General features: G+C 37.3%; 2 protein-coding genes across 2 annotated transcripts; one reads left to right on the forward strand and one right to left on the reverse strand.

Annotated features, from left to right (window-relative positions):
* Positions 1-1,978: 1,978 nt before the first annotated feature.
* Positions 1,979-3,220, reverse strand: LOC108972602 (enoyl-CoA delta isomerase 1, mitochondrial-like). The gene is made up of 2 exons (XM_018939239.1): positions 3,111-3,220; positions 1,979-3,033 (listed from the first exon to the last, which is right to left on the reverse strand). The coding sequence occupies exon 2, from the start codon at positions 3,017-3,019 to the stop codon at positions 2,138-2,140; it is 882 nt and encodes a 293-aa protein (XP_018794784.1). The 5' UTR covers positions 3,020-3,033; positions 3,111-3,220; the 3' UTR covers positions 1,979-2,137.
* Positions 3,221-20,849: 17,629 nt separating this feature from the next.
* Positions 20,850-24,045, forward strand: LOC108972582 (endothelin-converting enzyme 1). Its single transcript, XM_018939219.1, has one exon. It carries the CDS (start codon positions 21,455-21,457, stop codon positions 23,861-23,863), a length of 2,409 nt encoding a protein of 802 aa, XP_018794764.1. The 5' UTR covers positions 20,850-21,454; the 3' UTR covers positions 23,864-24,045.
* The last annotated feature ends 2,083 nt before the right edge of the window (positions 24,046-26,128 follow it).

Here is a 26,128-nt window from a genome sequence, read left to right on the forward strand (position 1 = left end):
GATGTCATATGATATGCTCATCTTACCATACGATATCACATCACATCTATTTGTTTAAATTTTTTGCGGCTGAAAATAGCAAATATATAATGTAGGCGAACAAAAAGAATAAAATATGATTTATTACATATGACATCACCTCATACGATCATATGAACTTTTTTTTTATATAATACGAGTATTTATTTCATTTTAGAAATTTTTGTGTCGGCAAAAAAGTCTGGTTTAAAATATTTTTTGGAAGTAGTAATAAGAGAAGTAAAAAATATCGCATGATATTTATTTTTACGCAAGAATTTTTTCAGGTAAGGTCTTTGGAAAATTTATATTTTTAATTTCTTATATATTCCATATTTGATAAAATTAAGTTAGTTTTACTTTCAAAACGTTTGTAATGTAAGATCATATGAGCATCATCACTTCTTCGAAAATCGTAATAGTCATAAGGCCACATATTATCAACTCAAATTTAATAAAATCAATTCACATCATCATATCAAAAAAATTTAGATCACATTGCATCATATCACACAGCATATCATCATCCAACTACAAAAGCACATTTGTTGTTCAATGAGTCACATCTCATCGACACGCAAATATAATATGAAATCACACATCCCATCGTACTGTGAAAATCGCGTAATAAAATGAAAAGTACAGCCATTTCATTTCATTTTGTGGGCACTAAATAACCTCACATTAAATCGTATAAGTCCTATAAAATCACATATCACATATCACATTATGAGAATCGCGTCATTCGCAGTTTCAGTCAATTTAAAAACTATGAAAATCATAGCACTGCCCCGAGGACATTCATTCACACATTTGTAAGTCGTCCAATAAATACTGCTAGTGAATGGGTTGTAAAAAACTTATATGCTACTTGAGTGGTTAGCACAATTCGTATAACTGTGTATTTGGTGGTACTTTCCCGGCAACTTCATGAGAAATGCATCCACTTGTAACTTTGGCCCTTCAACCGCACACATGAGTATACTAACCATATGTAATGTGTTTGTGTGTGTGCGTCAGCCGTGTGCGAATCGCTGTGCCAAGGTATGCGCCAGTTGTCAATTGTGCACTTTTTCTTCACACTTTGCAAAGAAAAATCGATTTTATGATGCCGCTGGTTTATGACCAATATGCGCACCACACATTCACACTCTCACATGCATCTGCGCTGACAATTCCCTTCGCAATTTTATGCAAATATTTGCACAAACTTATTTTGCRGAATCATTGCTTTGTGTGATTGTCTGGCTTGTGAAGCTATTTGCAGTTTATTTGCTTGATTGTGATTTGTGGAAGAAATCAACGTAACCGTTACATGAGTCATGGCGTTTCCTGCGTGCGTGTGAGTAGTAAGTGCCTCATGGGAGCGTAAGGGTAAAAAACTTATATGAAACTGGGGTAAAGAGATAGAGGTTGGCAGCTGAAAGTGTAAAAAAAAATATCAGCTGGAAGTGTGAAAAATCAACTTTAGCTTGGAAATTAGCAATTCTCAACCTGTTTATGATATTTTTAAAATATGTATTAGTGTGAGATTCGATACCAAGAATCCATATTTTTGTAATGAAATTTCATGTCGTTCGATAGCTTATTTAAATATTCTCCACAGATTTCTCAGAATTTATGATTATCTCTCAGACTCAGCAGATGCTCTACAGCTTTCACCACTCTGAAGATTCAGCTCAGACTCTGCAGATTATTTTATTTTAAATATTAAAATTGTATAAAGATGACAGCAATTACTTTTTGCGTCTAATGTTTGCATGACTCAAGTCTTCACTCTAAGTTAAGGCCATAACAAATTTATTAGCAGAGCTTAGGATTTCCTATATATAGGACTATATAACATTTATCACAACTTGAAAATTACAAAAAAAGATCGGCTTTAAATCCTCTATCAAAAATGATTAAAAAAAAATCAAGACAAACTCAGATAAAATTTAAATTAAATACATAATTTTTGTAACGTACAGTTTTAGCATATATTTATCAAATAGTATATATTATAACAGTATAGTCTTTCAATATTAACTCCTTCACCTTTTTCGATATAAACCATAGTGACGAGTAATTTTTCACGCTGAACACAAAATGTTGTTTCCCATTTGGGCCTTATGGTTACCTAAGACGCCTTCTTCTTCAAACTCTCCAAATATTCCCCCAGATACGACTGCACATTTGGCTTCTGYATGTTGCTCAAAAATATTTCCAAATCATGCTGACGATTATCCTCAAAGTTCTTTAAATCATTCTCTCGAAATTGGCGCTTTGTGATCGCACGCGCCACCAGTGAATGCTTAGGATAGCTGCTGATGAATGCCACAGCTCTCTCCAACCCTCGCTCCTTGCTAGTGGCCAACTCATCAACAAGACCCGCTTTAAGTGCGCCTTCACTGTTATAGATACGACTGGCTGTAAGATCCCATTCGGCGATGCGCCTGTTGGATATAACATTGAGGTAGGTGTCTATCAACCACATCGGCACCGCCAGTCCCACCATAGTTTCATTGATGCCGATCTTAAAATTTGGCAGCATAATGCGATATTCGCTGCTCAGCGCTAGCATGCCACCGCCTGCCACTGTATGCCCATTAATTAACGCTACAGTGATGAGCGGCGTCGAGTAGAGCGTTTGCCAGAGATTTTGCAAAGCAACCCAAATGCCCTGCAGATGCGACGTCTCTGCTTGGTAGCATTCTTTCAGATCGAGTCCAGCGCAGAAAATGCGCTCCGACGACGAGGTGAGTATGAGGCCGCGACATTTCGATTGCTCCAACTCTTTGATGGAGCGCGCTATTTCGCCCATGAAGGCGGTGTTGAGCGCATTCGCTGGCGGTCGATTGAGTGTGAGCGTAGCGATGCCGGTCTTATCATCCACGCTCAGTGTGGTGAATTGTAGKGGCGTCGCTTTGCCGCTGCTGCTTGCATAGTGGCGCGCGAGAGCGCTTGTTCTCATCAGACTGCAGACGCCGTGTTTCGGCAAATTCATAAAGCGTGCAGCCATTCCGTGTGAATTTACTGTTCGAAGAATGAAACGAAATATTTTTAATATATTATTATGCTTTATATTAATTTTATTTTAGCACAATTCTTACAACTTTCACTGCATAAAAATAGCGTCTTCACTGCTGCTTGCACAACTCAGCGCTGCGTGTGAGTGAACAAACGATTGTCGTATGAAACGAATGAGCAAAAAATAAGAGTGAATTTCACCACTGTCGCAGCTGTTTCTCCGTTTTCTGCTTTGCCCTTTCTGTCTATTGGTTTCTTTGCTTATTTTGTGTGTAGTTGTACACATAGCTAAATACATTTTGATGCATAGTGACGTATAATAAACTAAAAAAGTCTAAAAAATATATATCTGTTTTTTATTTTTGTATATAAATCTTTAATAAATATGTGTGAATAATATTCGCAAAAGTTTCATTTCCATACATACCGTGATAAAAAAAAAAAACTTTGGAGAGAGAGATATTTCACCTTGAAATCTTCTGAAATATTTCAAGTTTTAAGCTGCAACCAAGAGTAACAATTAAAGAACCTTATGTATTTTTCGTTATTTAATAAAAAATTTTAACAATAAACTATTTTATAGATATAAAACGTACACTACTGTTTATAATATTATTGCCAAAGACTTTTATAGTTCGAAGACTTGATGGTTACTCACTGCACACTTCAAAAAATCTGCTATTGCTAACTCCAAGGAGTTGAAGGAAGCTGGAATTTAAACATACAACTTTCAAAATGTTCAGAACTGCTTTCTCCTTGGAGCAAGAATCTTGAATCTCCGGGGACATTTTACAAGAATGTAGTAGAATGTGTCGGTTAGTGTATGGGATAGGGATAGGGAAAGGGTTTATTTATATATAAAATTGGATTCCGATTCTCTGGTTGACTCTTTGTACTTTATCCGTTCAAGTTGCAAGGGTATTAAAGCTTTCTCCTTTTGATGATCCTTTAAGAAGTTCAGCTGTGAACGCGGTGGCACCCTTTTGCCAAATTACTGCCGGAAATTATGTCGAATGGCTGAGTTTTGAATATTTTCCTTTGAAAATTTCACAAAATCTTTTTAAAATAGGTATCTTTGGACTAATTATAAGTTTGAAAAAATATTTAATTTTTTATATGAAAGAAATATTATTGAAAATGGGCCGTTTTTTACTCTAAGAAATCCATGTAACCACATAACACTAAAAATAATAATTAATTAAATTAATAAATTGTTACCATTTCAATACTCTCACACATAATCATCTCCGTTTGTTTTAAATTAATTTTTATTCTATTTTTGTAAGATTTTGAAAAGCTGTAGGCCCACTAATAAGCCCAAATCGCTCATACAATTAACACTCTAAATGTTTTTAAAGCATACTTTTTGGCTGCCAATTTTAGTTTGCCAATACTGTACATGCAACACATCACAACGATCAAAACGGAATGAATTCAAAAAAATATATATAATATTACGTATATTTGGTGACAAAGTCTAGGGGGCGAGAAGTTGTTTGTTTTGAATTATAGAGAGATTTGTTTTTATGTTTTTAGAAGCGGCCGATGTGCAGAGCCTAATGACGAATGACAAATTGTTCTTTATATTAAAAATTAAAAAGACTGATTTTACGGGAATGATTTGTAGTAAAACCAAGTTTATACTATATATTATTATTATTTTCGAAAAATGCATCTAACGGCTACAGGCAACAAGAGATGATTCGACGATGTTTTTGAAAAGAACGGTTTCTAATAAGAACGTTCTCGGAGTTCGGAAATAAAAAAGTATCGAAACCTTCCTCTCTAGCTTTTCTGCAATTTTTAGAGTGAAATATGCTTATGCATGTATTTTGTATTATGAAATTGTTCTTAATATTCCTACCTCCCCTGATTTGGCTATTGAATCTTACAGACAAAAGCATTGAATATATGTTTGCTAATTTATTTATTTTATTTTTATTTGAGGTACATCCGAATYAACCYTGGACGTGCTTTGTTACTCAATATGAATTAGTCATAGTGTTTTGCAAACGGCAGTAAAATAACGATGCCSGTCCAGGGTTAAGAATATAACTMAACTACAATTCATTATATATTACGTCATCAAATTCAAACTGTTTTTAGTGCATGCTTAACTATTTGGCGTCGTTGTTATAGTAAATTTAAATCTTGGTCAGGCGCCTAAACTTTGCTTACCAATTTTTTCTTATTGCAGAAATAAGAACTCAAGGAGCATACCTAGGATGAAAGTTTTATAAAATTACCGTCAAAATGTCTCAAATTTCAAATTCATTATTCAAAATCATCAGCAGTATTATCAAACCATCTGCCTGTGCCAACAGCAAACTTGTGTGATCAAGTCCTTTCAGGAGACAGCTTGCGTTAAATTTGGATATTTTTTTTACATATTTTAATAGCCTGTACCTTTAAAAAACTTTTTTGAATTTCAGACTTCCAAAGTAGAGCCGCTCTGTTCAATCAGCTCTGTTAGTTTATCATTAAACGCATTTTTTTTTTTCGAAGCAGTTTTTCGCAGTGCTARCAATCAATTTTGTTTTCGCATGTTCTGTAATTATACATATACTCCATACAGTAGCTTAAATGTCTCTGAAGAAATAAGAGTCTCTTATTATACCAATGATTGTATGTACCAATGATTTCAGCGGATGTCAAACCACACCAAACCGTTGTTTTCTGAATGAAATGACAGCTCTTCAATCTCTTCAGGGTGCTCTTAGTCCTAAATGTGGAATGGGTCTCATCGCTGGAAGGTCGAGAGGCTTTTGTTCTTGCACTGGATATATTTTTAAAGCTTTCAATTTAAGATCTGCGTACATCAGTGCGATTTGCTGCGAACGGCTCCGAATCGACTCTTCACGATCTTCGTGTTCTCAGCCTGAGTTGCTATATTKTCTTCACTGMGTGCTGGATGTGTGATCTGTCAAAACACGRCTACTGAAAACAGTACCACTACTTGGATCAYCCGTTATATTAGTTTTTGAGATATCGTCATGAAATTTTGCTTACGTCCTTTCTTCTTCAAAAACCTGCTAATTTTTGGGAACCCTTGATATCGGGCGACGATCAAAATCAAATCTTTGTAAGAAATATTTTGTATTTGTGTAGCTTCTGCGCGCCCGAAATTAATGTGCTTTAATTTAAAAAAATGAAATTTTTTTATCTGTCACTTCTCGATCGAAATTTTCCACACAAAAAATTTTATTAATAATTTACATAAAATACGGTAAACATCCGAAATAGAGATTTATGAAAACAAATATGCTAAATTCCTCGATCAACTCATTTATTCCCACTTATGSTTTTARSGTTTRCTTCCGCACACCTCGCTTAATGAYAYACTTGTCTCATACTTCTCAACCCTGAGACAATCAAATTTATTCTATGACAAAAATTCCAACACCTTAATCATATTCATTTGATAGTATATTTTTCGCTTCACCCACTTTATTATGCCAATTCAAATTATGTGCGAATTCACACACAAAAACAAAAACAAATCCCATGCTGATTAAAATGAAGTCGAGGAAACACCCCAAAATGTGATTAAAACACGAATAAAAAATCGAAAAGTAAATAAAACGCGACCGATAAAAGCATGTGCTCAAGCACACATGTGATTAAACGCCGCAACATGCATACATAGTAAATATATACATGCATACATCCATTCATACATAAATATATGTGCGTGTGCGTGCGTGTTTGTGTTGTATATCGCCTGAGCCGCTACCATGTGAGGTTGTACCCCAACTGGGGAGCGATGTCACTCTTCAATTATATTGCATCATTCGAAATTCATTCAAACACACGAAGAAACATGAAAAAATACAAATCAGCAATGTTTTTCTGTTTTTGTTTTTTTATTTCTGTTTTTATTTTGCGCTTTCTTTGCTGATTTGCTTATGAAACTTACTTATGAAACTAGAAGCGCAAATAAGCTGTTGAAAGAAACGTTTTGGTAAATCAAGTGCATATACCCTTTAGATTGGCACATTTATTTCCTTAAAAACAAGAATTATTTAAAAAATTATAACCACAAATAAACAAACTTAGATTAATTTTATTGATTTATTAATTTAATTGAATATTTGTGTAATCAATAAGTAGAACTAGGTAAATGTATTGGGTAGCCGGAAAAGTTTTTTCGTATTTTAACCGTCAATAGATGTCATAGCAGTCGTACTCGTATATCTCAAGTGCTACCAGYCACATTGWATCACACTATATAGGAAAGGAGAGGTTTTAAACTTCATTTAACCGAAAACTTAATTCGGAGAAGTTGGAAAAAAGTTACAGCTGTTCAAAAATGAGTGATTATAATGAAGAAAATGGCCGCCAGTATGCCGGTACAAGCCTTTTGAATGGCCTATACGTTTGCATAAAGCTTTCCTTTCATGGGCAAATGCATTTTTCTGAAAAGGAAGAAGTCGCACGGTGCCATATCAGGTGAATACGTGGAGTGGTTAATGGTTAAAATGTAATTTTTGGTCAAATAATCGGTCACAAGCGTTGATCGATGAGAGCAATTTTTGGCCGTCAGTCAATTTGTGCGGAACAAACCGAGCACACACCTTTCGTAAGCCCAAATGTTCGGTCAAAATGCGATAAATCGATGTTCAATTCCATTTCCTTGAATTTGAATGATATTGGCCCACATGTTGATCGTCATTTATGTCCTCACGACTACTTTGAAAACGTTGAAAYCACTCGTGCACTCTTCTACGGGATAGGCAATCATCGCCATAAACTTGTTTTATCAATTGAAACGTTCCGGTAGAAGTTTTACGAATTTTTAAAAGAAAATTTTATGTTGGCTCTTTGTTTGAAGCTCATTTTCGCACCCGTAACACAAATATACTTACACTTAAAACGCAATAACTTCACTTTCAATCTATGAAATGTCATGAAATTCTCACTGGACAATTGATAAAGATGGCAGATTCTAACGAAATAGTCGAAAAAGGACTGTTCACCTTGTAAATGCATAATATCAAAAAGGAACTATTGTGTAGGCGACAACATCAGTGTCCACGAATATGATTGTTTTTTTTTCCAAAAACGAAAATTCCCGTTATTTTTTTAACATACCTCGATCGTCGTAATTATTATTAATGCCAATCAATCAGTCTTAACTTAAGCTCATCTTTTTTCGACTTAATATCGCAAATGCTTTTATTTTCTATCGAAAAGTCTTAAGTCACGACATCTGCTTGTTTTTTTTTTTTTAAGTTGGTGGCCTTTTCCTTCATCGCCTTCTGTAGGGAATAACAATTATATACATTGCTATGGTAAGCTTCCTCATGAAATGTGAAAAAAGCTCTACTTAATATTTCAAACCAGTTTTTTTCTGCTGCTACCTGCTATTTTTATTTCACTTTYGACCATTTTCGAAGCCTTTATTTTTGGTCTAATGAGCATGATTTATAATAATTTTTAATAGAGCAAGGCATTGTGTAACAAGAACCTGAGTAAAATGCCTACACACTCGTATACATACATATGTATATTTGCAAATACTAATGTTCAACCTTAAATCTGACACCCGTTCACTGTGCGTAGAGCATTCACCCAAAAATTTACACACAGCTACATATTTTCAAGTACTGCACAAACACATATTCTTATTAGCATAAGTATACTTRTAATAATATATATGTATATATACAGATATGTGTGGGTACTGTCAGGCACTGCTGTCTCGGCTCTTATGCGCTTCTCACAAAAAACAAAAAATAATAATAATAATAAAAAAATTAAATAAAAAAAAAAATGTACTTTCTTTATAATTTTAAATTATTGCGCACTTTACGATGCTTCGCTTGATTTTCGCAGTTGTCAACGAAGTGGTAGCGCTTGAGGCAGTCAAAGTAAAATGCTGTTAATGGCAAATGTTTGGCGAAGGTGTTAGAAACAACAACATAAAATAATGTAAAGCATATTATCATCAGCATTTCTTAGAATCTCTCCCTGAAGCATAGAGCCGCATATCATATTATACATACCTACATACATACATGCATAAATAAAATATCAAGAGAAGTCGTTGTGAAATACTTTGCTCTGACACATTCTGTATGAATTATGTATGTATGCTAGGCCACACTACGCAGTAGACTAAATGACTACACTATATTTTTGTTTGAATTAGTTTGACTGCTGACACCCCACAAGTTCTTATTTTTATTTTTATTTTTACTGATATTTGTATTTATATGTGCTGCTATTGCTTCGATTTTCATTGATTTTTTTAGCGTAAAGCATCAGCATTAACATAGTAATGAACAGAAGTCAGGTGGAACAAAATTTTGAAGTCTGAAKGGTTATTCATTTGACATCATAGCCTCGGGTTTGCGTGTATATAGACGATCAGTAATATTATTTTACATCGAGAGAAAGTATAAATTTTAAATTTTGTTCAGCCGCTACTTCTCAAAGCGCTTGATTGCTCATAACGGGTGTTTCAATAGGAACGCTACAAAGGTATATCAATAGGGACAGCAAATGGAGCCATATTTCCCCATTGRTTTGTTAAACCAAAATAATCATATTTGTTATTCTCTTCTTCTTTAATAAAAAATCTTCTTCTTCTTTTTTGTTGGAGTAGACACCGCATACGCGGTTATATCAGCGTTAAAACATCGCGTCAATCGTTCTTCTATTTCGATGTTTGGCGCCAATTGAAGATTCCAAACACTCCCAGCTCTTTCTCCACCTGTTCTTTTCAACGGACTGGAGGTCTTTCCCTTCCTCCTCTTTCAGAGCTGTAGTGCAGTCGTCCATTCCGATGACATGACTTAGCCAGCGTAGCCTCTGTCTCTTAATTCGCTAGACTATGTCGTAAGTATTTACAATGGCAGTCAATATCAACATTTCAGTCTCAGACTGACAAAAGCCGGACGATAGAGTAGAACGTCGCAAGATAGCTTTGGCAARGAGCGTCCGACAAAATATTTTGTCACACCGCGTATGTAATGTTGAAGTTTGTTTAGTAGCAATAATCCGGATCCGTGGAAAGCTCCTTGCAGTTCTGCTCTAACCGCTTCGGCCCGCCTACAAATCACTCGGAGTTGTGTGAATAGAGAAGGAATCGACAGSAGAAGATTACGCGATGYAACGATTTAGATTGCAAGGACTTCMAATGCTTTGAGTTGCTTCAAAAGCATTTATTTGCGGCAATTATTAGGATTATAGGACCAAACTTAATTCTGGTCAACTTTTCTCCAAAGAATGTTAGGGATTCCCGAAAGAAWTACTCATATGGAATTTTTCTTTTATAGTTGAAACAATTCAGATAGATCTATGGCTTTAGCTGGATCTGTAGTTGTGAAAATTAAAAAGAATCCTGTACCTCTGACAAAGGAGTATTCACTTATTGTATTCTGATTCCTTAAATTGCATCAGTTGGTGCTGGCGAAAAGTACACTTAAAATTTTTTTAAATTTTCAACAACATGTTGCAAAGCAAAACTCTCAACGAATTGACCTTGCTTTTAGCGTACAAGCCGCTTTCTCTCTGCCCACACTGCACCTGTTTTTGTTTTTGTAACTTATGCTTTATGAATTTTGCCTGCGTTGCGCATTTTTATTGAAATAAAATTTTAATTTATTAATTTATTAGCGAAAAATAAGTAAAYATACAAAGGAGAAGCAAAACCAAAAATGCGGTGCCGCAAGCCCACGTAACAGCCCACATAAATGCGTCAAGCCGAGCATGAAAAACAGTGCATTCACATATACACTTGTATATGTGAGCAAAGCTGCAGCGGCGCGGTGATCGCCTATAATCCTGCGCTCGGCCGATTGAAAAAMTCAGTCGCGGGCGTTTAAGCTTCGCGCCGTTGCATGGCAACGCGTGTGTGTGGGTGCCAAGCTTCGCGCATATGTGTGTGCTTGTGTGTTGGTGCAAGTAGTGGCAGTTGTCTGCCAGCCACATGGGCCGGTCAATGTGCAAAAATATGTATGAACGCGGCTTATGTAATAAATATATATACATATGTACTTATTTAACTACAAATAATGCATGTGTGTGTSTATGTATGTATATATCATGCTACTATATTTGTTTACTTGTATGTGTTATGATGCGGATGGCGCGTGGTTTCGCTTCAATGGCAACACTGATTGTCTGCGGCTCGCTTTATTCGCGCATAATTGTTACTAGTAATATACAACATACATACACACATGAGTATGGAAATATGTGTATGTGTGTGCCTGTGTGGCTGCGCCTATGCATGCACTTCTGTGTTTGTAGCGGCAATCCACTTTATCACGTCGCATGGAAGAATTTAATATTTTTCAATTAAAAAATCTGCCTTCCCTTTGCCTGGCGCCCGCTCGTTAGCGCAGCACAGCGCACGCTACATACATATACAATATATATATAAATATATATATATATATATACATATATTAATTTAATACTTTTTGCACCCATGCATGCAATGCAAATCGGAGCCTCAAAAGGCACTTAATTGATCAGATATTTTTGTAAAAACTTATATTTGCATGTTTACACATAGCTACATAAGGAGGTACATGTATATACATATATAGTATATATATATATACATATATATATGCTACATTTTAGCGCCTATAATCGTGTTGCCGGTTTGCATGTTTGTTGTCATAATCCTCTTTACACGTGTGGTCAAGCCTTCCTCCGCTCCTTCAACTCCGCTGTAAAGTTTTCACTGCCACAGAGTTTTCATCGCCTCACCTTTACTAAAAACAACATAAATATGCGCATAAGCAAATATGCATATATAAATAAATATATGAATTAATGCATGTACATATTTTCATGCTAATAGCTGTCTGCTCGTTGCATTAAAACTGACTCGGCGAAATGCCATTGGTCGCCTGCAGCGCGAAATTTGATTTTTTCTTAAAAAAAAAAAACTGGAAATACAATATTGAAGTAAAAACATGAAAAACTGTTAACTGTTAACTTTACTAACTGCTATAGTAACCCTCACAGGTGCAGTTTTTGATAGCAAAAGCGGTATAACAAGAGCTTTATGTTAATTTTCATCGGTCAGTTTTTATGTTTAATATATGCAATAGTTTAGTTAGATTTGAACAATATATTCAGATATTGTAGCGCTGCCTTGGAAAATAATACATGCCAATTTTGGTGAAAATATCTTGACAAATCAAACAGTTTTCCTCACAAGAACTTGTTTTTGATCCGTCTGTTTGTATGTCAGTTAACGCGATAGTAGTCCGATATCGGCGGTTTCGACAAATGAGCATCTTCTTGAGAAAGTTACAAACACGAAATATCAGCTCTATATTTCAAAAACTGGGAAACTAGTTTGCATATAGACTTACACACAGAAGAACATGGCTAAATCGAGTTAATCACGCTGATCTTTGATAGTAGGTATGTACATATATACAGCAGTGGGCATAATGCATAAACAGGGCAAATAAGGGCACCCACTTCATAATTGAGTAAGTCGGCTATCATCCGAAGCTGTTGTCTGCTTTTCGACTATAACCACATAAGCGTAAGATTTGATTAAAAAAATTCTTAAAACCCGTTCTTTTGCTGATAAAAAAGGGTGTGGAAAGGTCCCAAAAGAGGCAGTCGCCCGACACAAACTCATCCGACGGTCTTGTCTCCTGAATCGTTTTAAATCGTCAACAAATATTAAAACGGAACCCAGTAATACAACAAGAGGGATAGTGGGGTTATGGGAAGCAGTAACGGTTCCCCCGCGAGAGGGACAGAATTCAACGGACAGGTTCCTTCAAAAAAAAAAAAAAAGGATCTTTTGAGCCAACGAATGAAGAACCAGCAGAATGTATATATTTGGGCGAAAGGGCGTGGCAATTTTTCGGTGGAATGGCTTCAGACCGTAAATTTCTTTGATGAATCCAAGTTTAATATTTYTAGWTCAGATGGTATCAACTAAGTATGCAAAAGGCCATGCAAACTGTTCGGGAGTGACTACAAGCCACAATACTCCTGCCAAGCAGCGGATTGGTAAATGAGAGCCATTTCATGAAGAAAGGGCTAATGAATCCTGCMTCGAAGAACAGTGTCAACACCGAAACAAATTCATATTTCAACATGATTATGCACCATATCACCGGGCTAATATCGCGAATTATTTTTTTTTCAGCCCTTTTACTTACTCCTATACTTATCAATTCCATTCTTCACTAAGTTTGATCTTTTACTTTGTTTTTCTTTGCAAGTCTGCGATTTTATGACCGAAAAAGGTATAAACAAGTCGGCGTGGAGTGATAAATCCTGAAAAATGGAACATTTATAATTGATGGCTAATAATTTATTTCACGCTTATTGCAATTCCAAATACAATATCCTCAATTTCACTTCCTTTTTTGGATTAATAKTCATTATTCAAAATATCCTACAGACCGGTTTTTTACAACCAATACAGTAATATATACTTGTACTTGGATCTCCTAGGGTTACTTTTTGGTGTTAAAAACTGTGGAAGTCGTAATATATTCCTTTCAGGGTACAAGAAAGTCTACATGGACGGTACATTTTGGAAAAAATTTTTACATTCGAACTTAATATAATACTATATATATAGTGCATATATCATTTAAAAAAAAAACACTTATTTTTCGGTTTCCGAAATCTTTGAGTACCTGTGAAACGCATTCAACATAATTAACTTATTTGTCAATGGAGTTGGTGCATGTCTGAGATCATAACGCAGACAGCTAAGACACACACCTTTTTAATTATGCCAATGAAATTCCGTAGCTAAAAGACTTCATGAACTTTATGGTTATGAGTGATGTCCCCAAATATTCCGAAAACTATTGAAAGGTCTTTAAACCTAGAAGCCTTTTAAAGTCTTAGCAGCGAAAATTTAAACAAACGAAGAAGAGTTTAAGTCCAAGCTGATATCTGCTACCGAAATACTGGAGAGATTCACGAGAATCACTGGAACAAATTTCTAGGACAAATATTGTCTCTGAATCAACACTCTCAAGATTGCTTGCATTCGATCTCGTTCAACTCACTCACTGGTTCACATACAACATCAGACTTTGACAAATATGTTCGATGTATTTTCTTGTATGAGTCCGTTCAAATCGCGGTGAAACAAGACAAAGCAAAGCACAATCTTTTAGGYTTTCGCAAGCAGCTGTCACCATTTTAATTAGAAAGAAGCACGGAAATCAAATAGTTCATTCTGACATACTTTATGTATTTTCGTTGTTAAAGTGAAAAGTAYCAGGCAAATCGAGTTCTACTTTATCTGAATCAGAGTGCTTATGTAAATTAACAATTAATATTGATATTTACCTTTTTGAAGTTCGGAGATGCAGGTTATGCAGTGCCTCGTCACGCTTGAGAGCTTGTTTATCAACCGTTATTTCACTAAGATAGATCACAGAGCAAACTTCAAAGAAATCTTAAACCAGATTACTATAGAAGAAAAGTTTGCAAAAACTGCAACTCTGTCTGAATCAAAAGATTAAAGGGAGATATTGGCAAGGCGGAAACTATCTTCGTACAAGAGGAAAACTTTCAGACCCAACTTTCAATGTTTTAATGTCAATCAATAATTATTTATTAATTATAATGTTTGTAGTTCTTATTGCATCAACTCCATTACAAATAAGAAACCTTTATCGTAATTCTATAAATCAGTCTAATTCTGGTTAATCTGTCCGTTGAAATAGTTAAGAATTATGAATATTATGGGATTTCAAATGCGTCTTACAAATTTTCCATAATCGATTTTCAAATACTATAATTATAATTACATACCTACTTCAAACGCATGCATATGCCCCAATACACACACTGCTCTATACGCAGTTCATTCTCAGCTGATAGATGCTGTTAGCTGCTCCACGCAGTCTGCCTGGTCAGTTTTCCATACGACGAGTTCACTGAACGCCAACAGTCGTCCTTTCATGCCAATGTTTGTATGTAAGCGGCGATGGTCAGCAGTAGGTCACGGATTTGCTCAGCCGCTTGGCTTGTTCAGAGTAGCACGCGCGCTACATTTTCCCTTTTACAAACCACAGTGCGCCGCGTACCGCCTTCGCTCGCGCTGCCGCCCCGCTTGTAAGATAACACAACCGCTTCATCACGCAGCGCGCAATGCGTTGCATACGCATTTGTCCGCTTCTCCACTTAGCGCAGGCTAGCAGCCGGCGTCCGCTTATCTGTCGCTTTGTTATCAGCAACGCGCTCGGCTGACTTGATTCGCTCGATTGGATTGGCTTGGATTGGATTGGTTTGCTTGGCGCGTCCACTTGTCGAAGCGATTACTTGCGCGCTCATAACTACATACATATGTAACTATGTGTGTTTGTATATAGTTATGTGTATGCTATGCTGTGCGTCAAGTGGCCGCTGAGGGCGCGCTGTTTTGCGTCATTTGTGCGCTGATTTTTTTCCATTCAAATTACTTTTGCTCTTCATCTCTGGCCTCAACGCTATCGGCGCAGCGAGGCGGCAASATCGATTTGCTGCAGCGCTGAGTTGAATGAAACGTTTAAGTGCAAGTATGATTATGTRTRTGTRTRTGTGTGTGTGYAGTTATTGTGCACGCCTGGMACTGTGCTGTTGGTCTTATCAGCAATTTCATTGGCGCACGTAGCTGCCAACTTTTTGCACAATTTTTTATATAAACTCATATGCGTTTTTAATTAATAAATCCATTTGATTATTTTATTCATAACGGCTCAAAAAAAAGCAGACGAGACACACACGAAGTGAAATGAAACTGCTGGAAAGGTCAAACCGCGCAACTGGCAAGGTCTCAGCGCTCATCACCGYSCGTYGCARAAACGTCACACGCAGCTAAAATTGTATGCACGAATTGGCGGTGCAATTAAAATTAGTTTAATCATAATCATAATCACTGCGAATTAATAGAAACTGCACTTTCACTCGAAGCGCTGATAACTGGCGCGATGATTTATGATRCGGATAGTTTGGCTGAAATAGAAATATGAGCTTTAATAAAGAAATTAGAAAACTAAATTTAATGGAAATTGAATGGAGAATATCTTAGTTAATGGAGAAAAAGTTTAGAAAGTAAGAAGGCAGTTAAACAGTAGATTTCACAAACCTCAATTTTTACTTAGAAGCCGTCGCGATGGTCTAAAATGGATATGCGGAGGAAGCAATTTGCAAATTTTGATATACGAATATAAGGAATGCCTATCTTTAAACTAGAAATTAACAGAAAGAATAAGGCTAAGTTGGAGCGCAATAAACTACTAATTTTTTAATTCAATATTTGCATGTGGCGACAAGGGGGCGGAAATAGTCTCGAGTGCAGTTTAATTTCCATTCTCTCCTCCATGCGGAGCAACTTCTTTAAAGCGATAAACTGATTGCCATAATTGCGCTGGAAACTGATTTCTGCACGTTAACTTATAGTAAAGACTTCTGCATAACAGATGGTTAGAAAACAATGTCCGCAATGCCTGCTCCAATGCCGTCCGGTGTTTTCGAGTCGTCAGTGTATCTCAGTACTAAGTCGAAAGTGGAATAACCCCACTCTGCCACAAGAAAAAAAAAATTGAATAATGTCTCACATTTTGGTTTTGATTTTTACTTGTCTTCGAGTTTAGTTAAGATAGCAATGGGGCAAACCAAAGTTTTTTTCCTGTCCGAAAAACGAAGCAAAGAGAAAAAGCATAGATACTCTTCTAAAAGAACTTGTGTCTCTAGAAAATGCTGTGTGAAATAAAATGGTTTTAAAACTGTAAGAATATATTTATACTTTGAGAATATACAGAACATATTTTGAAGAAAAATTAAAATTATTTTTTGAGTTCCACACAACTTTCRACTTTTCCGGCAGCGCTGTTCCACYTATTAATCACAACGTTCTYATTGCTAAAATTATGTGAGAGAAAAACCTTAGTTCATTTTGAACCATCAAGCACGCATTATATCTACACGTACCGTTGACCTCCAACATATTCTGGATCCTCGCCCTTAGTCAACTGATGTTGTTATTGCAATTTCAAGGTTATTGAATTAGGACAACATTGACTAAATAGATTCGCAGTTGTCGTGTCCGCATTCCGGAGATTAATCTGAGGTAGCAACCTGACGATCTTCTCTTTGAATAATCGCCCGAGGTTGAAGGCAGAATCCTCAGTCGAAGAACTGACCGAAACACTCGTTGTATCCGAAACAAGCAAGTCCACATCTGTGCGCTTTTTGGGCCTCTACGATTTTCTCTTCTATCCCTACTGGAGGCTATAGTACAACCATTCTAGCATCGTTAGGGAGGATACTAAGAACAACCAGCTTAGAGTCATAGCTGATGGTACCTTTCGCATCAGTGAGAGAACCGATGGACTCATTGCTCTGAAGAAATTGTCTCAAGCCTTACGACTCTTCAGTCGTAAGTTGCGGGAGACAGATTGTCTTCTTCTTGCTCTTCGGTGGTGCAGGTTTCTAAAAATTCACCTTAGTTAAAGCTTCTAGTTAAGCTTCTTTCCAGACTTCTTCAACTCGTAGATACCGCTTCCTTATATGTGGAATCCAACCATTCCTAATCAGCTCTGACCAGCTTGTGGTGCCAATTTTGTACGCCCACACTTCGGTGGTTCGGTTCGGAGGTAGCCCTTCCTTTGATACCACTATGGAAACATCTTGCGAGATGACTCCAGCTTCCCTGCTACGATCGCACATCCCAGTTTTATTGAGTCTACTGAGCGTAGCTGCGACTAGCGCAAGACATACACCTATCACTTGAAGTTAATGACGGTAAAAGATAAACGTTCTCCGAGGCGGGGGCAGTCTCAACTTTAACCCACCAGACATTTTCGCAGGCTGTCACTTCCATAAGATGATCGCACACCGCGACCAATAGCTAGTGATTCAACTAAATTGGACTTGAGATTATAGAGGCGGTGGCCTACTCTACATTACCGTAACGAAGAAAAGTATTTTTAAACTCATTTAGCGAAAAATAAGTTTTTTCTAGAACTAAGTTAATGCAAATATGCATTTCAAGTAAAGATATCAAAAATTGTGAGAAAACTATATTATCATCAAAATATTAATATTTAATAAGTATTTCAAGCAAATATTCAGCCGGCGGTGCATTTCGTACCTTTGCGAAATTCCAAAAATCGTACGACGTAATTCACGTGCTTGCCAAAAGCTTAAGCGCACACTCGCTCATACACACAATCACACACAATTCGTCACGTATTTACGAACACAAGCGCTTGTGTGCTTATTATAAAATATAAACTCATTATTTATGTAATTTTTTTTTGCTGTTAATTGACAATTCAACATTTTAATCGGTAATGACAATTAAGCGGTTATCAGTTGGCGGTGCCGCGCACATCTGTGCGCCTCATTCACACTTCGTTTTAATTATAATTTGCCCATTAAACACATAAATATGTACATATATATGTATATGTATATGTACGTGTGTGTGTGTGTGTTTGTTTGAATACTTGATTGTTGTTGTTGCACTTCACTGTTGTTGTGCTCGCGCAATAAGGGGCTTGACATTTCTTATCAAACAATGCGCCGTGTTCAAGCGTTTTGTGTTTCCGATTTAATGCTTTGCAGGCTCCGATACAAAGTCAAACATTTTCGAAATAATCAAACTAATTAAAGCAGCGTGTGTGGCTGTGTGTTTGGCTTGTGTGTATGTGTGTGCGATTTCATTAAACACAATGAATCTCGAAATTTAATTTGCGCCTTAACTCATTCATTCATGTGTGATTTTATATATTATATATGTATGTACATATACATTTAAATGGGCTACTTGAGTGTGTGCGCATGTGTTTGTGTGTGCGTGGATGTGTGTCAAGCTAATCAAATTTAGCACCGTGTTATAGGTATGCCAGCATAGAGCAGCGTGCTTTCGCGCTCAAGTGTGATCTATTTTTATTGCCTCGTCAAAAGTCGTCGAATTGCCAGACGTGCGCCCGCCTAGCAGCGGGGCGACTACAACATCTTGCGTGAAATTGCGTCATCCCGATATTTGAAACACGAAGCGTTCATTGCCTTTCACTTTGGTTTCTTCATTAATACTTTTTTTTTTTTTTTCTTTTGTTTAATTTTTTAGTGTCTTCTCCGATTTGAAGAGTTGCCGTAAATTATTGGCATCGATCACGTTTGGCATTTGTCGTAGTACGTGCTAGCAGTGCGCACTCATTTGAGGGCTTATACTTAAGTCGTGCAGCACTTTGATACTCGAGAAACGAATACATACCAACAAACATGTGTTCACGTCAAGTGTACTCCTTCAGTGTGGCCCTCGTACGTCTTATTTCGGGATTACAAGGAATTATTTGACATTAATTGTGTCTGTTCATTAAAATATGATGTCTACACTGTAAAAAAATTGGTTGATTTTTAATATTTTTTAAAACAAAAAAAATTTCAAAATTTCTAATTTGTGTAGATACATTTGGGGAGTCATTAAACCTGTAAATGATTACAAATGCAACAATACTTAATGCACTTCCTCAGGAAAAAAGCAGACTTTTGACAACAATTTTATTTTTTTCATATAAAATATTATATATTTTATTAAATTTTTTTATTGTTTCAAACGTACACAATTAGCAATTGCAAGGCCATTGCCGGTGACCCCTCGGAAAAAAGATGCACCCGTAGTTGGCAGCATAACTCCTCACAGAATCTAATGTGAAAAAGGTGTTTTAGTTAAAATCTTAACTTAGAACTTGAACAAAGGAATAAAAACACTGAAAATTGGATTTTTGGCAGGCATTTTTATAAAAAAAAAAATTTGAAATTTCAGTAAAAATTTCGCGATTTTTTTAAGTATTTGTGTTCGAAAAAAATGCTTCGTCCAAGTATTTAAAAATTATATTTTAAAGACCTGTTTAAAACTTAATAAAGATCAGTACAGTAGCTCTCGAGAAATCTTTCCAACCGACTTCAAAAGCACAGTTTCGAGAAAAACGCGTTTAAAGACTTAGCCCAGCTAGCCTCGAGCACACATGTTCCCAAGTATCTCTGAAACGATTAGTCGGATCCACTTGAAAATTTAGGACTACATTCTAAAGGTATTGTGAAATGTAATACGATTATAAAAAAGTCGATTTTTCTAAACCTGTAAACCTATTTAACCCTTTAACTAAACGTAACCTAGTGCTTTAAATTAACAAACGTCAAGGCCGATTTCATTTGTCAAAAACTTGTTTTTTTTTTCTCTCATTAATCCCACATTAGACTTTCTTCTATCATATCAAAAAAGTTAACTTCGATATTTGATACATATCACAAAAAATGTTCCATTAAATTCACATTTTAAAAGGCGAAGCCCATACATTATTAACTAATTTCCTAAGAGCAAGAGATTTACTTAAAAATGGGAATAAACTACTCAAACACTTTAAAATTTTTCAACTAAAATAAACGTATCATTTTTTACAGTGTATCCGGTGTCTGACTCAACACACTGCATATGAAAACGAGCATAGATAAGTGCGGCGAAAGAGCAACGCGCGCATAAAATCAACGCAACGGCGTATAAAAACTTGCGTTGATAAGCGAGAAGCGACTGAATTAGCGCAAGAAAAGAAATGAAGCGTCGCAATCCGGCACATATTGACTGAGCGTGAATGAATCTCTGTATGTATAATATATACGGCATAAGTGTGTGCACGCGCTCGCATTCGATAAGACACTTGATTGGCTAGCAAAGCCGGCAAGCGTTTTCTATATACACGCGCGTCTCGCGGTGTGTGTGCGCGCCGACCATTTGTCATACGAAACCGAATATTTGCAATTGAAGACCAAACCAAATCGGCAAAACTTAGTCAGTCGCGCTTTAGAAACAAAGCGAGCAACAAGCAAATCAAAAGTGAACCGAATAAGTGTTCATTGAGAAATATTAAACGTCAAACTTTAGCAAAGAGACAGTGTCATTACGCGAGCGAAATTTGTAGACGCTAGTAGTAGCTAAAAGGAAAAACTTAGTGGACGCGGTAACTGAGCTAATAAGGGCTAGTGCACACGTTCACCGACAGCAGCAAATATCGGCACATAAGCGACACGTTCAAGCAATAATAAAAATAGCAAAAATTTAAGCAAAAACAATACAGCGTGACAGCAACAGAGGGGACAACAGCAGCGCTATTGCAATGATTGGAAATTATCAGGAAAACTTACTGAAACTACAAAGAACAAAATCGAACGCAGCAGTGTACAGTTTAGGCTGAAACGCCGCCGAGTTGAGAACATTGAAAGCGTTTTCGCATTTACGTGGAGCGCGAAGGCAGAGAAGCGCAGTGGAACTGAAAACGCTACGGAAGCAAATTTTCAAAGGAATTAAGCGCTTAGCAACAAAGCATTTTCCAACAGCAGAGCGTTCGCATTAAAGAAAGAACGCAAATAGACTGTCACGAAGAAAAAAAAAAGACACACCAACACAACAAAGTAGCTAAGCAAAATGCAAATTGCACAGCAGCGCTGCCAGTGGTCATCGGCAATGCAAAAGCCACAACAACGACAAATAAGTAGGCTACTTCAGCAGCTGATAAGCGTTACATGTCACGTGCTAACGCTCAGCTTGTTGACGCCAATAGCTTGCGGCGCAGCGCCGCGCCCTCTCTACACAGACAACAGTCAACCATCTGCTGATGCAAAACACTCCCTCTGGTTTCACGTGAACAAAACGTGTCTGACGAGCACTTGCAATAATACGCTCACCGAGCAGCATCTCGAACAGTTGGAGCGTAACATCGATTGGACGGTGAATGCATGCGATGACTTTCACACGCACGCTTGTGGCAAGTGGGTGCCGCCAATTGGACAACAAAGCACCGCCAGCATGCTGCAGGTGGGGGAAGAAGCGTTAACCGTGCGCTACGTGGAACTATTTGAGCGATCATTGATTGAAAAGCGCGCGGAAAGGCGCGACGCAGCGGCAGTGACGGCGGCGCTTACGAGAGCGGCACAACGATGGCAAGTACGGCGTGCGCGTAGGCACGGTACACGCGCCGCGGGGAAGCCTGTAGGCGCGACAGGAAGTGGTAGTGAAAAGCAGCTAGAAACAGCTTTAAATGTAGAAGTGCCCATAGAGGCGTATGACATGACAACGGAAGCTGAAGATTACGATCTAGTGCTTTCGAGCTTGTTGCGCTACTATCGCGTCTGCAAGCAAGCAGAGCGGCTAACCGTACGCGGCTACTATGATGAAATACGCGCAGAGGGTCTGCTGCGGCCACACAAACGTCACTGGCAGGAACTGCTGGCCAACTTTGCGCGCTATGGATATGGCGAACAATTCGTATTCTTTCGCGTACGTCAACAGAATGCGTCACAACATGATATTACTGTGTTGCCGCATGACACACATAAGCGGCTCAATTTAACAGCGGAAATATACGATTTGTTGCGCGCACATACACACAAGAGTCGCGCCGAGTTGGCAACGGAATTTCGCGCTTTGGAAATACATGTCGAGGGCGTGGTGAACAACATGTGCGCGGAGGATGGTGTGGCGTACAACAGCACGGTGAGTAGCACAACTGCAAGAGCCGAACAACATGCGGTTAACGACCAGCCTGCGATACCCATCAGCGCCGAGGAGGATTGCGATCTTACGGAGACGCTAACCGTTGCTGAGCTGACGCAGCGCTGTGCGGATGTTGATTGGCAGCGCTTCATCGGCGCGCCGCTGGGACGACACATGCACGCGGCTGATCCTATACGCATTGATTCAGTAGCCACAGTTTGCAAGCTGGCGCGTTATCACAATCGAGAGGAACATGCTCATATCAATTTTCTCTACACACTCGCACGTTTCCTCAGCTATTTGGAACAGCAACAATACAACCCAGTGCGCTTAGGCAGCAGCGCCGCTACCTGTATACGTCACATGCGTAAGACGCTGCCAGTCGCTATGACCTACGTCTATGACCGCGTGCACTACGCGCCCGTGCGCGCTGATAGTGATCGCGTCATTCTCACAATATTTGCACAACTCAAAGCGGAATTTGCGCGCACCTTAACTCTCAATCGCATGCAGTTTGATGCCGACATTGTCGAGTATTTGCAGCAGAAACTCTTAACGCTACGCATAAACCTGGGTAACTTGCCACCTGCGGTTAACTCTTCATTCTATGTGGACCTCATGTGGAAGCTGAACGTCAGCCACAATAACTTCTATCGCAATCACATGCACGCTTTGGCGCATACCTATGGGCATCTACGCCGTTTGGCTTCCAGCGCCTCGAAGAAGCATAGCCGCAGCGCTTGGTACACCTTCAATTACCACGAGCCCACTTTCCCCGACAATCTGGATGCGACGCCTTACTATTTCTGCCTGAGCAACATGATAATCGTGCCATACGCCTACCTCCAAACGCCCTTCTACGATCGTCAGTTCTGGTCCATTCTACTGTATGGCGATCTCGCAAACACTCTGGGTCACGAGCTCATCCATAGCTTTGATAGCTCATTCCTCGAGTATGACCATATGGGCAACATGAACGAACTCATGATGCAGCGTATCTCATCGAACGCGAACTTTGCACGCAATTCGCAGTGTCTGAGTCAAGGCACCAAATTCCTAGCCGAACGTATTGCTGATGTGAGCGGCACGCGTTTGGCCCTCAACACCTTCATGCGCGATCCACAATTCCTTAAAACAAATGGCCGCTTATTTTTCCTGCAGTTCGCGCAATTCTTCTGTAGCAACACCGATGAGGCGACTCATCAGCTGCAGGATCGCTGGCACGATACAGACGCATTGCGTCTGAACTACACATTGTCGCAGATGCCAGAATTCATGGAGGCCTTCAATTGCCCGGCCCAAAGTCGCATGAACGCCATGCACCGCTGTGGTCTGTGGTAGTTAAGACTCGATTAGGGGAGGGGATTTGGGATCACTTTACAAATATAGTATGAAATAAAAATTAGTATTAGCACATAAAATTTATAAGTGAAGTAGCATAAGCAAATCCCTTAACGCTAAGGTACTTAAATGAATTTACCCTGTAAATAGTCCATAGTGCTTTTTATACATATAACCTTTAAAATTATTGCAATAATTATAATTTATTAAATATACATATATTTTTTGTAAGAACTTCAAATATAAATAATTTATAGTTATAAATCAACACAAAATCAAGAAAATAAAAATTATTAAAATATTGGTTTTTTTTAAACATACAAAATGAATTATAAAGATTTTAAGACAAATCAGGCCAAAGCATTGTAATTTACAACTCAACTGCATTTCAGTTGAAGCTTTGAAATTCGGTATTACCGATATCAACTGAACTGGACAAAAAGAAATTTTGCTTGAAGCATTTGCCAACTCTACTGTTTTGTGATATTTTCAACTCTGTTCCGGTGGGGTTAACTAGAGCACTATAACTGTTTTGTGAGCACCTTTTCACCGTTTTGTGAGCAATAACTAAATTGAAAAGTTTTGATTTTTTGTTTAAACATTTTCAGCTGTTTAGTTATCTGTGAAATTTTAATTTTTTAAATCGGTAACACCAACGAAGCTTTGACAGAATATTGTTGAAGATCGTAGTGAAATGGTCTCCTATAAAACTTGCAATAATGTAGCTAGTCAGGTACTAATGTTTCATTAAATTACGAAAATTGTCAGGGTTCTGGCACTTTTGTTTGAATGTTTTATTTGAGAATCCGATATTATTCCTTAGAAATTATTTACCTCCACTACAATGCTAAACAGGCATTAATTAATAATATCACTTATCCCGAAAATATTGGTACAGTTATGTAAAGCACGGCATTCGTGCAGCGTCTGTGAAAATTGTTGTATGTGAAAACAGAGAGACTTTATTTACAGCTTTTTAGAAATTAGTAGTGAACTCGTATTCGTATTCACTACTACCCACAGCTAGCTACGCGGTATCCGCAGCAAATGAAACCTTTTCAATACTGTGTGTAATTCTGTGATCTTGATCAATCGTAAAATGGTTAGCTCTAAACCTAAACTGATGCGCTGGAATTATGGTTTTTCATTCTAGGATTTTATTAAGACGTTTTATGAGAATTTTCTCAGAAAGCTTCGATATTATCGGTAGAAGTAATATGGGCCTGTAAGAAGATACATCATGTCGTGGTTTTCCTTGAAAAGTACCATGATCTGAATATAAGTTAGGGATTAAATATCTCACGCACATTGGTAATGAAAATATGGCCACTACACCCCAAAAAAAAACGCGATTGCGAATACTTTCTTTCAATGAGATTATCAGTACCGAAAATATTCGGGATCCCGATATTTTTTTAAATCTTAAATATAGTTGACATAAAATATACGGAAAGGTGATGAGAACAAAACAATCAATAGTCCCCAAAAACTCTGGATACCAATATTATTTCGCGGCCACTTTATGATTAATTTATTTATTATAGATATAACATAGATCTTATTTGATTTATACACAATGAGAAAAAACCCGAAAAACAGCATTAGTGATCCCGAAAAATTTCGAGATTTTGATATCTTTTCGTTGTAACTTCGGGTTCATTTGATTTATACACCATGGGAAAATATGCAAAAACAGCATCAGTGATCCCGACAAAATTCGGGATTCTATTATTTGTTGTAGTAAATTTCGGGACTGCTTGCTTTGTCGGCAATGAGTGGCTAAAAACAGCATCACTAATCCCAAATAATTCCGAAATCAAAATCAAAAACAAAAAATCCTACACACGTAGAAATCCAGGCCCAATTAAAAAGTATATTTTTCAGATAAGGAAATCTATAATTAGTATTTAAAAAAGTCACCTTCAAAATCGCTTGCTTGTAACCGGTTTCGGATTAAGTTACAATATTTTCACGTTTTTCTTTTTTTTTTTTTTGGCACCCTGTAAATCAACCCGCGAAGTAATTGTAAGTGTATGTGAGCTTGAAATCGCTCATAAACCGCAAATTAATTTAAGAGTATGTATTTCAGTCAGCAAAAATTAGTTTTTTCTGTTTTGAAGTATATTGATAAAAAAATATTTTAATTACTTTAAACAAATAAATGTATACACATACATAAATATGTACTTATATAAGTGTATATATTTTAATTATAATTATCCATATACTTATAGAGCCAATTAATTGATCAGACACAATTATGTT

Source organism: Bactrocera latifrons, unplaced genomic scaffold, assembly GCF_001853355.1.
Source record: "Bactrocera latifrons isolate USDA-ARS-PBARC rearing strain unplaced genomic scaffold, ASM185335v1 scaffold_41, whole genome shotgun sequence".
Lineage (NCBI taxonomy): Eukaryota > Metazoa > Arthropoda > Insecta > Diptera > Tephritidae > Bactrocera > Bactrocera latifrons.

Coding starts and splice junctions, on each gene's coding strand:
- LOC108972582 (XM_018939219.1), top strand. CDS start 21,455: ATGCAAATTGCACAGCAGCGCTGCCAGTGGTCATCGGCAATGCAAAAG.